Below are 14733 nucleotides of genomic sequence, written 5' to 3'. Positions count from 1 at the left end.
TCCTAAAATGGAGAAATAACCCACATTCTAGCTGTCTTGTATGATTTTCTTTTGGGCCCCACAAAGCTTATTTGTAAGGTTTGTAGAATTCTAGAAATGTGATGATTCTTCCAACTGTTGTGCTGTGCTTAGAATAAATGACTTCTTTGCTCTTTATCATCTCTCATCAGGCAGCTGTGGAGTTTGGGTTTTCACTTTGCACATGAGTTAGTACTTAAATTCTCCTCTCCCCTTCCCCAGTATTTTCTGGCTTCAGAGATTTTGGAATCCACATTACGAGGTAAATGCTACTAAAGCCATGTCATCTGCTTTTCCTGGACATGCAGGTATTCAGGAGTAGAATTACCAACATGTTGGGGTGGGGTTTTTTCCCTTTAAGCTTTGTAAATCCTCAAGTAAATATAGTGATCTGATTTGCCAGCAGCAAGAATTCATGTAACTTGATCAGATCTCTGAATCTTTGAGAAAAACCACATGCCATTTAGCCTCTTTCTGTGCAGAGGAATTTGGACAATTCATCATTATACTGAGGGCCTTATTAGTTGACAGAAGGGTTAACTGACCTTCAAACAAGAACTCAACAGTTTGCCTGCAGGGAACATATTCCATGGTGAGTTGACTACTTAAGCACTTTTGATGTAAAATAAAAACACTCTCTTGTGTCAGGGTATAATTCAAAGAACAAAGGACCATTTTGCTCAATTGTGCAGGCAGCAGAAGTTATTTTTGTCTCTTGCCTATCATATTCACATTGTACAAGAAAGTCATTTTGTTGAGGAGCGATTTGTTCTGCTGAAGCTCTTTGTGTGATTTTTGAACTGAAGACCACCACTGTGTTTTGGCATTGAAGCAAACAATGCATGATCTTGAAAACAGCTTTGTGTTTTGCCCTTTTTTCAAGGGGGCATGTGCTTGGGGTGTGTGAATTGATTTATGGGCCTTTTTGAGCCATTAACCTTCAGGGATGCCTGGTAAATGGATGTGTAAGTAAAAGCTTTTACCAGGTATCACAGTCCTCTCCCTGTTGAAGGAACGTGTGCATGGCCTGCTTTGGGTATACTCTGCCATGACTGTAGGTAGATAACCTGTGTATTTTCAAGGCCTCTCTTTTTGTTCCTTTCTGCCATTCCTTTATTAAAAGCTTTGCAGGTTGGTAGTTTCCTCCAGCGCTGATGCCCGCGGAATTAAGGAGCAGGAGAGGTGAAGTGTAGCACCACTGCATGGAAACACTTCTCCTGATAGAGTTACTGTGTACAAATTGTGTCTGTCCTTTTTGAAATGGCTGTGCATCAGTAAATTAATTAACTTATCTTCATGGTGGGTTAGTGCCAAAGAAGTGCATCTTCATCCTAAAAGTGCGTTAAAAAAGGGTGGTGCCCAAACCCTATCACTCCAGTTTGGCAACCGCCTGGAGCCCCCAAGGTCTTACCTGACTAGCATATACAAAGATAGGTAGGTGCTCACAGTTACAGAAGTAATGTAAGAATGAATGTCCATTTCAGGAAGGTGTGAATAGTAGCTCCTGAGATGGTGCTCAAAGTGCGAAGCAGATAAAATAAAAATACCTGTTTCATTGTCTTCATTCCCACTTGAGGGTGAGAGTGTGTGGGCTCTTGGTCATTAGCATCTTCTCCCTCAGACAGGGCTGCCTATGGCCACATTCTTTGTTCTATTCTACCTTTCACTGCCTGATTTTTTTCTCATTTTCTGTATACCCAAAACATCAGCCCAGCGCCGGGCTCCTTGATGCACACCCTGAGCCAGGCCCTGTAACTCTGCACAGAAGATCTCTTATGGGCTGTTATGCCATAAATTTGTCATGTTCTTCTTATCATGTTCTTTGAAGCAACCTCAACTTTTAGCACCCAGTGTCTTGTAGTAGGGAGCTCTGCCTCTTAACTAAGTGCTGCATAATCAACTATGTCCTTTTATTGAGCTGTTTGTGGGAGGTGCCTGAGAAGGTGCTTGGGTTTTTATCTGCTGTATTCTTCAGTTCACCCCTACTCCTGTGCTGGAGGAGACTGTTAATGGTTGTTCCATGTTCACTTTTCCCATTTCATTCATGTTTTACTCTTTAAACCCTGTACTATGTGTCTGCTTATCATTTCTTTTCCTGTGTGGAAAGCCTTGCTATACTTGCTCTTCTCTGTAGGTGTGAAATTGATATTGTCTTCAGTTGCTATCCAATTGATATCCAAACATTGCAAGAAGAGTTCATCTTTGCTCCCTACTGTGCCTGTTTCTGAGATGTGCAAATCCTGGTCTCCCCTAGAGTTCTTTCCCTATCTGTCTGCCCTTTCACACTCAGTCCTGTTTCCCTATACCCAAGCGGCAAATCCATAATTAGCTTTTTATAATCCAAACACAGACCACTTCTATGCTCATTTCACCGCTTCATTGTAATCGAGTGTATTTTCTCCCTGCCACTGTCCCTGTCATTTCCCTCACCACAGCCTTCACACGTCTTTTTCTCCTCCCAGCGTGTGATTGCAACCCTCGTGGCATCCAGACCCCACAATGCGACCGTGCCACTGGGCAGTGCATCTGCAATGAAGGGGTGGAAGGACCACGCTGTGACAAGTGCTCCCGGGGCTACTCGGGCTTCTTCCCTGACTGCGTGCCGTGCCACCAGTGCTTTGCCCTCTGGGACGTGATCATCAGCGAGCTGTCTAATAGGACCCAGCAGTTCCTGGACAGGGCTAATGCCCTCAAAATCACTGGAGTCACCGGCCCATACCAGCAGACGCTCAATACCCTGGAGGAGAAGCTCAGTGAAATTAAAACCATCATTGCTCAAAATCCAGCTGCTGAGCCCCTGAAAAACATTGGGAATCTCTTTGAGGAAGCAGAGTGAGTACAGTCACAATTACATGGATAAGTCTGGTGTGGGAAGAGTGGGAGTGAGTGCCAGTGAGCTGGGATTTACTCGAGTGACTGTTGTCCCCGTGCTGGGCTGAGGACACCCAGCTCTGCTCCTCCAGCTGTGGCTCCTAGTGCTGGTGGAGCACCTTGCCATGCTCTGTGCCAGCAGTGAGCACCCGTCCTACGAGCAGAAACCTGGCCAGGAAGATAGGAGCAGTGCGGCTGCCATGCTCTGAGCAGGGGTTGTCCTGCTCCGCTGTGCACCAGGCAGCTAATTACCACTGAGGCACTCATGCTTGCCTTGCACTCCCCTGGGGCAAAGGACAAACACTGCTATTATGTGAGAGAATGAAGAGGGGAGAGATTAAATTCCTGGATTTCCGAGTGTAGCTGATGAGTTGGAAACTTGGTCTCCTTTTGCACTCTGAGCGTGTGTGTGTGGGAAGCACCAGCTTTATAACAAGGATTGTTTCCATTTTTCTCAGGATAGGAGCCTTGTATTTTGTTTTAGGGCAAGTCATACAAAAGATGGCAGTTTGTGCTTTTGGAGATGGGGCAGTTTAACATCAAGTAGGATTACAGTTGCTTTCTTGTCCTGTGTGCAACCACTCGAACTTGCTTATGCATTGTAAAGAGGACTGCACAAAGCAAAGGGGTGAGGATTAAAGCACAAATGTCTCAATTAGGAATAGCTGGTGCCCTGCAGCTCCCTCTCTCCAGTTGGAGAGCTGGGGGTTGCTGCTGCATTTGGCCTCTGTGTGTGCTGAGAGAGGTCAGAACAGCTGAAAAGCTGCTTTTCCTTAATGTACATGTATGTATGTGTATATATATATATATATGTACCTGTCTTGCGCCTCTCTAGCTGTATAGAAGTAGTACTGGCCTTTAGAGGACTCTTGGAAAACAGCAGGATTTTGGGCTGTTAAGAGAGCTGTAAATTGATCACAGAGCTTAAAAACTGCCTCATTCTTTCAGAATGAGGAGACACAGTGGGTTTGGTGGGATCACCATGGATGGGAGTAGCTTCCTATATCCACTTGTGCTCTGCAGCAGCACTGATGTGTAACATATACTTGCTTTTCCTTTTAGGGTTATCCCACTAGCTAAGCCTGCTCTGTAGTTCGCTGAGGCCATGCTGAATGCTGAAGGCAGGAGGTTTCCCTTCATAGCCCTAGAGAAACGGCTGGAGAGGAGGGATCTTTATAGACGAGTTAAAAGAATCCATTGTGTTAAAACTAAGGCTCCCCCACTCTGGCTTCCTGAAGTTCCAATCTGTCCCATGAGCTCGTAGTAATCAAAACTGCATTTGTAGCTGTGTGGGATGGGAAGAAAATTATGTATGGATCATAGTAGTCAACCCTGACCTATGCAGTTGCCACGCTACAAGAGCATTACAGCAGCCCTCTGGAATCTGCCTTCAGTTAATCTTACACAAAGCATCTGTTTTCTGAGCAGTTTGGTGCTTGGAGTTTATAAACTTGCTGTAGATTAAAAAGTAGTTTTGTATGATAAAGGAAACAAAACAGTATTCTAGGTAGGCATGTTGTTACAAATCACAGCTCCACCAAGGCAGGACAGGTCCCACTGTGGGAGAAGCTCCGCATGGCTCTAACCACTGCTCTTCAGTAACATGAAACACTGAGGCTTACAACCCTTCCATCTCCCACTGTTGAGTCCTGTGCCTCTGTTTTACAGAAAGCTGACAGCAGATGTTACAGTTAAGATCGCTGACATAGAAGAAAACCTGTCAGCCTTAGCAGTGAAGAGCAACAGCACAGACACTGACCTGAGCGCGCTGGAAACAGATGCCAAAAGCCTAGACCATGTTGTGAAAGAACTTGCAGAACAGCTAGAGTTCATCAAGATCTCTGATGTTCGGGGTAAGTGTCACAGGGAGGGGGAGAAAGCAGTGAGGTTGCTAAAGATGTAATTAGTGCATGGTTTTAAATAGGAGGTTAATCTTCTAACTAAAGCACAGTTCCTAGGAGTGCGGCTTCTTTCTGTGCATTAGCAGAGTTGCTGATGCAGCAGGAATTTTGTTTTGCCCCCTCACCCCCTCTCTCTTCCTCTGCACACTGCAAATGCGCTCGAGTTATTGGGGTACAGAATTGTCTTAAAGCCTCTTCATTAATATATTTTAGCTGAGACACAACAGCAGAGTGCAAGATACACCTGAACATCTCCCTTGCTCTCTGTCCTCTGTTAACTTCTGTTTATGGTTGAAACCAGCAAACCTGGGTCTTTGTGACTAACAGCACACCATAAGGGCCTCTTCTGAGCCACCCAAGCCTTGCATGCCCATTGGCACACTGAAATGTGTCAAGAATCAAAATTTGCTGGAGAAGGAGGAATGTCACCAAATTCCTTGGAATTTTGAAAGCTGACTTCACTCCAGCTTGACAAAAAGGATTATTTTTTCTTTCATTTCCTGTTTTGCAGGAACTCTGAGATTGTTAAATTCCGTGTTCAGTGGAAACAGAGACAGGCAAGCAGGATGTAGAACAGGGGAGTCCCTGCTTGTGGCATTCTGCAGAGGAAAGCTGCCCAAGGTGCAGAGTGTGGCCACCCCCTTGGGATCCCTCACACCCACTCAGGGCCTCTCCAAGAGTTATCCAAAACTAACAGGTCCATAAATCAGTGTCTTTCATCAAGCAGTTGTTTTTTGGGAAAGCTCTGACCAGCTTCCAAGCAGTGACTCCATAAGCCAGACATCCCAGGGCAAGCAATAACAACTAATGGGATAACTGAATCCTTAGAGCACAGACTGTTGCCCTATAAATCTCAGAGGCTAGATCTCCTTTTGCCCTCAGAGTAAGCAGAATTCAGTCATTAGAGTCAGAGAAAGGCTTAACCTCAAAATCCAGCAAATGCTGCCAATCAAGAAAGAAAATAAACTCTTTTTTTTCCCACAGGAGGCCAGATGCTGTCATCCTTGTAGTAGCACTGAGTGCAGCCACAGAGGCTGGCATATCAGTTACATTGATACTCATATTGCTAACCCTGATGTCATCTGCCAACCACCATAATATGAGTTACTTTGGGTTACTTAACAGATTTCTGAGCAGTTCCATTTGATTTCTGCAGGAGCCTTGGACAGTGTCACCAAGTATTTCCAGATGTCCCTGGAGGCAGAGGAGAGGGTCAATGCCTCCACTGTTCACCCCAACAGTGCCGTGGAGCTGTCAGCGCGGACGCGGCAGGAAGTGGAAGACTTAATCAATGAGAAGGAGGCCCAGTTCAAGGCTAAACAAGAGGAGCAGTCGCGCCTGCTGGATGAGCTCGCAGGCAAGCTGCAGAGCCTGGATCTCTCTGAAGTGGCTGAGAAGGTACATGGCTGAGAATTGCTGGTATAAAACCTCTAGCAAAACTAAAGTTGGGTTTGTGAAGAAGCAATGGGCAGGAAGGAAGCGTTTATGGCTTGAGAGGGTGAGATGCACAGTCTGTTAATGAGAAGTGCATGTTTCTTGGGTGACGGGGTATTTTGTGGGCTGGAACAGGGGTGTTTATTGGTGGGCTCCGAGACCTACTGGCTTTCAGCTTTTCATGCTGGTCTTCTACTCTTCTGCCCCAACAGAGCACCCATCTTTATAACATTGAGTCTGCTGGACTGAGAGCCATACTTTCAAGCCTGTCCTCAGTCCATGTGCTTGCTTCCTCTAGGCTCCTCTCTCCCTTTTTGCAGCTCCACAGGGTACACATAATGCCTGTGCAGTGCTCAGGCAGTGCAGCTGCTTGCGCCAACAGGCTGCCCTCCTCTGCATTGCCATGGTCCCATCCTTGTGCTTGAGACAAAGTAGAACTTAGAGGGAGCTGGAGTCAAAAGGGCATTTTCTCTGTTGAAGCTGCCTGCTCATCTGTAAACATAATCAAGGGTGGCTATTTCTTGGGAGAGGCTGGGTGTTCCCCCAGCTTTGCTTTGAAGTCAGCCAGCTGCATTGAGAGAACAATCCTGGTGAAGGCAGGCAGCAGGGGACTGCTCATTAACTCCCCTTGGCCTGCCAGGCCTGTGTTAGAGGATGAGTTCTGCACATGCTGGGTTGTCCCTTGTCCTTTATTACTACTGTCACCCCTTTGACTCCCCCAGCTCTCCTTTTCTCTGGAGGGTTAAAAAGAAGACATCTTTTTGTTTAGTTTCCCTGCCCCTACATTCCTGCCTGACTGTTCTGGAGGGCTGAAAATCTTGGGTAGATGTTTATCAAAGCCATAAACACAGAGTTGCTCCGAGGTGTAATCCCAGGACACCAAAAAAGAAGAGAAATGGGTTTTGCTTTCTAGCTCCTGCTGGGTTGCATGCCAAGCAGGTAAGAGGGACTCATTTACACTTCAAGGGAGACAGCTGCAGCTCACTTGGCACAGCCCCTAGGTTTTCCCAGAGAGGTTTTTTGGCAGCAAAGTACGTGACTATCATTTGGAAAAGGGGGATGAGGAGGGGAGAAGCTCACAAGAATGGGAAACCTTCCAATTTTCTCTCTGGCTAAACCAACTCCTGGATGATTTCATTGTGAAGCAATTGACCCAGGAGCGGATAATTCTCAGTACAATGTTGCTGACTGAGATAGTTTTGCTTTTTTGTTTAAACAAAAAAGGTCTACCCTAAAATCTTCTATGGGAACACGTCCTTGACAGTAATTCACAAATTGGAAGGTGTTCTGGAAAGATGGAATCAGAGGAAACATTTGGTGGTCAGGAATGGGACAGCACTTTAAGGGAAATGGAAAAAAGTTTTCTGTTCAGCTTGGAGCATTTTAGCTTCTATTTTGCTTCTAGAGCATTAGAACAAAGGAAAATACACTACTTTGCACCAAACACTTTGTTCCTTAAAAAATAGCTTCTTGGGATGGCCAGTTTTTCTTTGAACAGTCATGAAGACTGATTTCAAACAAAAGAAGGCATGCACACAGTAGTGGCTTCCACCTTGAAACCAAAGCTTAAAGGTAAACTCTCCAGTGAAATATGATGTACAGGACAAGTAGATGATAAAGGCAGAGCAAGATTTCCCTCATAAACCTACAGCTACTTCAGCATCAGAGAGCTACCTATTTGTAACTGAGTTAAAGCAGGAAGGTTCAGGGGTGGGGGGCACAGAAGAAAGATTAAAGCCATGCTGGTATGAACCTGCTGCAGGAGCCATCTCCAGCTTGCAGCTCTACCTCAACTTCTTTCCCTGTGGTACTTGGGATGCTGCCGCAAGGGGCAGAATCAGCATCATGTTCCTGTCACGGTAAGGCACTGTCCTGCTCCTTCCCCCTCACAGCTCAGCTGTGGAAATAAAGCTGTGACCACTTCCCTTTTTCGTCCCTGCAGACATGTGGCACTCCCCCGGGAGCCTCTTGTGCCGAGTCCGAGTGTGGTGGTTTAAGCTGTCGGACAGCTGAAGGCAAGAAGAAGTGTGGAGGACCTGGCTGCGATGGGCTGGTGACTGTAGCTCACAACGCCTGGCAGAAAGCCATGGACTTTGACAGAGACATACTCAGTGCATTAGCAGAAGTTGAGCAACTCTCCAGAATGGTAACATGCCAAATCAATTTTTAGATATTGACAAAAACACTCATAACGCAAGTTTTGACACTAATTGATGAAGTATGTGCCTGGCTTACCTCAAAATACTGCTTTTCAGTTGCGTAACTTCATCTCGCTTGTAGAGCTCCTCAGAAAGGGAGCTTGCTCAAGTGAAGCCGCATGGATAACTCTAAGCATTAGCCTGAGTTGTTTAAACTAGCATTGGTGGTATGGCTCTTGGCCAGCTTTTAAAAGTGTTCTGGGAGTTTTATGAGAAAAAGCATTTCTCATTAATTACTAATACCTCTGCCTCCAATTGATTTTTGTTTTAAAACAGGTCTTAAAGCTTAAGCAAATATGCAGTCCTTCTATTTTTCTCTTTAGGTTTCTGAAGCAAAACAGAGAGCTGATGAAGCAAAACAGAATGCACAAGCAGTTTTGCTCAAAACCAATGCTACAAAAGAACAAGTGGACAGAAGCAATGAAGATCTGAGAAATCTTATTAAACAGATTAGAGACTTCCTTATGCGTAAAAACCTTACATTTAAATTAATTCTGGGTTTATAAGAATTATCTTTAGCTCTGAATCATCCTCTAAGGGGTAATGCAATAGTTGTGTCTCCTCCTGCACTTCAGCCAGCCTTAGTGTGCATGATGAAATCTGGAAACGAGAGAAAACCAAGACAATAGGAAAGTGAGAGCAAACTGTGACATGTTCTTGTGCTCGGTTCAGCTGAGGCTGTTGTACTGCTGCAGTTTGCCAAGTGTGTTCATGAGTTCTGGCTTGGAAGATAAAGTACTATTAAAGGGGAGGAAAGTCAGGAACTGTGAGTTTCTCTCTCTGTAAGAAGGCAGGTAAAGGTTAAATGAGGGCCTTGTTCGCTTGCAAGCAGCAGCATGGCAGTTCCATTCCTTCCCTGTTTACTCAAGGCTGAGTGTACTGTTAAGCACAAATAAATTTACGTGCAGCTGTTGGCTTCCTTTCCTGAGGGCTTATGCCTCCCCCCAGCCCCAGCATGGTGCAGCTAATCACTGAGATCTTGAAAAGTCTTCCAAGAGAGCTTATGCCAGCTGGGCCTCTCCTGAGAGGGAAGTTTCACCCTAAGGAAGCAGTTTTAATACCTTGGTTTTCATAAACCTGGGGGAACAAGTTTTCCTACAGTTTCCCTTCTTAAGGGAGCAGCTGGGAAAGAATTTGGATGCTGAGACCTGACAGAGGGAAACTTTTACATCTTTGTCATTTGTGTCCCTCTGCTAGAAGACAGCGCTGACCTGGATAGCATCGAGGCAGTGGCTAATGAAGTGCTGAACATGGAGATGCCAAGCACTCCCCAGCAGCTGCGAGCCCTGACAGAAGATATTCGTGAGCGTGTAGAAAGCCTTTCTGATGTTGAGGTCATTCTGCAACAGAGTGCTGGAGACATTGCCAGAGCAGAAATGCTGCTGGAGGAAGCTAAAAAAGCGAGGTATGCAACCCTGCTCACCAAGAGCTTGAACCAGACTTTCATTTCATTGTATCAGAAAACGCAGTTTAACTTTCCTTGATGCAGGTTCTCATTCCTTCACTAAGGGGCAGCAGTGAGGGGGCCTTCTGCAGTGTATGCCTAGTTCTTTTTCTAGCTCCAAAGTAAAAGCATTTTAAGCATTAACATAGGTTTTGCTCCACAGCAACGGTGCAACAGATGTTAAAGTCACTGCAGACATGGTGAAAGCAGCACTGGAAGAAGCGGAAAAAGCTCAAAATGCAGCTGAAAAAGCCATCAAACAAGCTGATGAAGATATTAAAGGAACTCAAGACCTGCTGACCTCGGTATGTTCTTTATGAGTATTTAAGATATAGAAACAATATCAAGTCTGCTACTTAACAACTGATGGAAGCCTGTCTAGGGAAGGCTCCTGGGCACTGCAAGTCAAAGACTGCACTTAAAATGAATCTAAACCATTCCTGCCTTCAAGTGAGCTTTTGAGGTAGTGTGACAGATGCCAGGAGACCTTCTGCTCTAAAGAAAAACAAAAGCAAACCACAAACCAAAAGCAAACAAAAAGGCTTTTCTGCACCAGTGACTTTAAACAAGCAGGACTGTAGCCCTCTAACACAGGTGGGCCAGGATCTGTGGGAAGCCCTGCCTGTCAACCACAGTGGTAGTGTATTGGTGTAGCCACTCTGTCAGTGTCCCCTACCACTGCAGCACAAGACTAAAACGAATGCTGGATTAAAGTAGTAATTGCTGTATTCTTGTGAGATACCATATTTTCAGACTTCATCTCAAAGCCCTCATGAGGCCATAGTGCCTACACCCATGAAGCTTGGCCAGCCTGGAAGATACACAGCTTCACAAGTCCATTATTACATGATGGAAAGTGAAACTTCAGATGGAAGTCTGAAGTTTTGCCTGTGGATTAGGCAACACTTGCACACATAATGCAGCCCCATGTGTACCTTCTCTTCAAACTGTAGGCTCTTTCACCCTAACTGCAATTGGCCATTTGCAGCAAAACTGAAATGCTGTTTTTCTGTATCGGGTCTATGGACACAAACTAGTTGATATGGGCTTGTCTAGAAAGTTTAGTGAATGTTCAGCGTCTTTTGGAAGTGTAACTCTCATCCCTCTTCCTATTAGATTGCATCTGAAAATGCAGCATCTGAAGAAACACTGAACAACGCTACCTTACGTCTGTTTGAGCTGGAGAGGAGTGTTGAGGACCTTAAGCAAAAGGCTGTTACAAATTCAAAGAATGTGGACAACATAGAAGAAAAAATTGTTACTGCAAAACAAAATGCTGAAGAAGTTAAACAGGTGAGAGGCTCAGGAAAGATGCTAAAGGAAAGCCAACAAAACTCTCACCCCAGTTTGGATAAAGGAACATTAGTGAATACATAGGATCCATTTCATTTATTGTTCAAGTACATGGCAGGGTGGAGGAGGCACTAAACCCACTTGCCAAAAATAACCGCTTTATACTTTGGTACCAGATACAGAGAGGAAAAAAGCACTCAAAGTTTTGAGGTTCTCAGATAGCCGTAGGAAACCTGTCACGTTGCCATTTGCAGATTCGTTCCTGTTCCTCAGCTTTACTATCTGCTGCAGGACAACTGGTCATCTTTTTCCCCTTGTATAGAGTATTTTTAGTTCTATGAGAATGACAGATTCAGGACAGTCTGGAATTGGGCATATACAGAATCAAGAAACAAAGAAAAATCATTAGCTCAATATAAACCCAAAGTAATTTGTAAATACCCAAGATGCACAGTTTGCTCTGTGAGCACATGGCACTGCTCACAATGTCAGCTACATACCTTTGTAATAGCAAAAGAATGCCCATTAACAAAACAATTGACAGATCTGCCACAGGAAGTTTCATTGCTTCCATCTGTTGTCTCTAGTTAGCCCACCAGTCTCCAGAGAGGCATCTTCTGCCAGGAGAGATGTATTATCCATCAAATCAATTATTTGCAAACACTAAGTAGTATTTCAGGTGGCTGTCCAGTAAACACAAGAGATTTCCAGCACTGCTGCAGCTTAGCTTGCTTCTTTGCTGAATTCAGTTATAGAAGTCATAGGACTTCTTAATCTTAACCTCACAAAGTACAGCTGAGAAACCAACTTCATGACTTCTCCAGCAGCTTCACCTATACAATCTAGACAGCTGTTCTCATTACTGAAAGGGTACCAAGGGTATTTATTTCTCCCCAGGTTCAAGCATTCCACCAGAAGCAGTGCCAGTACTTCATTATGCATCTTTCCAGATGTACTGGGGCCATGTCTTCTATTAGTTGCAGAACTAACTGAATCCTGTAAATCCTTGCCAAGTGTCAGTATTAAAGCCATAAAACAACCACATATCTGAAAAAGGGCAGCTGCTGAAATCTTCACCCCAACTCTTAAGGTCTTGAATATTAAGTATGAGCTATCCCAGCACTGTTTCTGCTTTTAACTGAGCTAATTTTGCAGTCCTCACTTCCGCATTAGTAACGATGGAGAAAATGCAAACGGCAGCTGTATTGTCTTTTGAACGAGCTCCATCTTGTGCTTCAATCTGGAACAGGTCCTCGACACTGAGCTGAACGACAAGTATAAAACGGTGGAAGATCTCATTGCCAAGAAGACAGAAGAGTCGGCAGACGCTAGGAGGAAAGCCACCATGTTGCAAGATGAAGCTAAAGCCTTGCTGGCTCAAGCAAACAGCAAGCTCCAGCTGCTCAAAGGTGAGGCTGGTCTGAGGGGCAAGTGGTCGTCTTAGAATATGAAGCAGTTTAATGTTGTTATACCAGCTATTCATCAGCAGAGAAGGGAACAGAAGTTAATTCTTTGTTACTGGGCTTTGATCTGCTTTCCTTATTCTTATGGACATCATAGAAATTATTGATTCAAAAGACTAAAAACATTGAAACTTACCAGCGAGGCACAAACTTCTGGTATGAACACCAATCACTGCTTCAAGAACCACTGCAGGGAAGGAATGTAACTACTATGCTTAAGACAAGGACTAACCCATTCAAGTAACATGCCCATCTTCAAACAATGCTCCCCCTCACCCTGGATAGCTGTTGTAACAAAAGGTGATCAAAATACATTAGTTCCAGGTTACAGATTAATTTAACATTCGTTATTGTTGGTTAAAGTTGATTGAGCCAGGAGGGAGCAATCTGCCCATAGCTGCCAGGGAAGGGGCTATGTTTTCCTTGGTTTTGCCAGGCCAGGAACTCAATTCTTCCACTTATTTGCTCCTGCACACTGAATAGAATTAACCATAACATTTCACTGTTCGTAAAGGCCATCACAGGCCAGAGAACGACAGTTATTTTCAACATGAACCAAAGTATACTTTTGGATTTCTACTTAATGGGCAATTACTTCCTTGTCACTTTATATTCCAATATTGAGGAAAAAGTTCCAGCCTTTGCTTTTTTAAAATTCCTAATCAGATTCCCTTCTGTAATAAAAATGAATAGTAACTTATCCTTAACTATAATGATTTGCATTTCACTGTATTAAAACACTGCTGATTAAGCTGGTTTTCCCCTTCCTTTTCTGACAGACTTGGAACATACATATGAAAACAATCAAAGAGTTCTGGAAGACAAAGCCAAGCAGTTGGTGGAGCTAGAGGAGACAGTCCGCTCCCTCTTACAGACAATCAGCCAGAAGGTGGCCGTTTACAGCACTTGCTTGTAAATGGGAGCAGGAAATGCTTTGTGTTCAGGATAGAGTCTACAAGTATTACACTCATTCTTTTTGACACGAGATTAAGACCTGAGAAAGTGAACAGGTTTTATATTGACTTTGAAGTCACAGAACCAAAGACAAGTAACTTTTTGATGTTGAAAATAAACAATACTTTTGTATCACTGTATGTACCCAGTATGAATCATTAAGTTCCTTCCTATTTTCAGTAGCTGAAATGGTACCTCAGTTAATCCTTTAGCAAGTCTTGTTTTTAAACTGCTTAGAGATCTAATAAAATCTTGGCTCCAACTACGTACTTCTACATAAGGGTTCCAGTTACTATGAAACATGGATGGTCACTCACCAAAATTACAAGGGAATGAAGAAACACTTGTGTGGTTAGCTGGCATTTATGTCATGGTAACTCAAAAAGGATTATTTTACCTTCTGCATGATACCCATTTAGGTTTGACATTAGTTTCATGTTACTGATTATGAAACATTTGCTACATGGACACAGGGCAGCACTGAAGATGTGAATGTCATTTACACTTCAAGCACCAAATTCATGTCATAAACCAAGCTTGGCAAACCAAGCCTGTCTGAACAGAAGTTCACAGTATGCTGATGTGAAACAGCGAAGGAGCTACACACAGACAGCTCCTTAAGACCAGCTGCACTTAACAAAACACAAATAAGACTTTTGTCAAAAGCGCAACATGCAGTTCATCATACTTCATCTCAGCTAGGTATAGAGCAGTGCACCTGCAGACAGTTGTACAGTACTGCAGATTAATCAGCTACAAAAATTAGCACCCAAAACTGCAATGTGCATTTACATATCCTGAGTGCTAACTCTGAGCTGAGGAATATATCTGTGTATGTACTCTGACCTTACCTAACCTTGACTGATGTCAGTGAAAGTCAGTCAGGACAACTGTGGCACAATGTATCACTACCTAAGCAAAGTGAAGAGCAGTATGTTTAAATAATCATCCCCAAGCTCCATAGGTTACACAAGAATTGGTTACCACTGTACCAGCATCAGGCACCATTTCACTGCCACTATACATAGCAGCTGTTAAAAAACACGATTTGCAAACTTGCAGCATTCAGATTTTACTGCCATCAGATCGCTGACAGATGGCTCAGTAATGCATCTTTTACCTTTACACACACTCTTTGTACATTCACTAGAACAGGA

The 14733-nt window shown here is 44.0% G+C and overlaps 1 protein-coding gene across 1 annotated transcript in view; it reads left to right on the top strand.

Moving 5' to 3' along the window:
• The window catches only part of LAMB1 (laminin subunit beta 1), a 44211-nt gene extending 30495 nt beyond the window's left edge, over nucleotides 1-13716 (top strand). Inside the window, exons 24-33 of the mRNA XM_062638307.1 lie at nucleotides 2481-2850; nucleotides 4558-4742; nucleotides 5947-6188; nucleotides 8167-8370; nucleotides 8746-8890; nucleotides 9620-9827; nucleotides 10030-10171; nucleotides 10983-11159; nucleotides 12409-12568; nucleotides 13402-13716. Of these exons, the coding sequence (XP_062494291.1) occupies nucleotides 2481-2850; nucleotides 4558-4742; nucleotides 5947-6188; nucleotides 8167-8370; nucleotides 8746-8890; nucleotides 9620-9827; nucleotides 10030-10171; nucleotides 10983-11159; nucleotides 12409-12568; nucleotides 13402-13538 (1970 nt within the window). The 3' untranslated portion in view covers nucleotides 13539-13716. The remainder of the gene's footprint in view (nucleotides 1-2480; nucleotides 2851-4557; nucleotides 4743-5946; nucleotides 6189-8166; nucleotides 8371-8745; nucleotides 8891-9619; nucleotides 9828-10029; nucleotides 10172-10982; nucleotides 11160-12408; nucleotides 12569-13401) is intronic.
• The last annotated feature ends 1017 nt before the right edge of the window (nucleotides 13717-14733 follow it).

This window comes from Pezoporus occidentalis, unplaced genomic scaffold (assembly GCF_034315485.1).
Source record: "Pezoporus occidentalis ecotype Australia unplaced genomic scaffold, CSIRO_AGI_Poc_V1 ctg56, whole genome shotgun sequence".
NCBI classification, from domain to species: Eukaryota; Metazoa; Chordata; class Aves; order Psittaciformes; family Psittacidae; genus Pezoporus; species Pezoporus occidentalis.
Note: the sequence above shows the minus strand (reverse complement) of the source record. Positions and strands in the feature narration are given on the sequence as shown.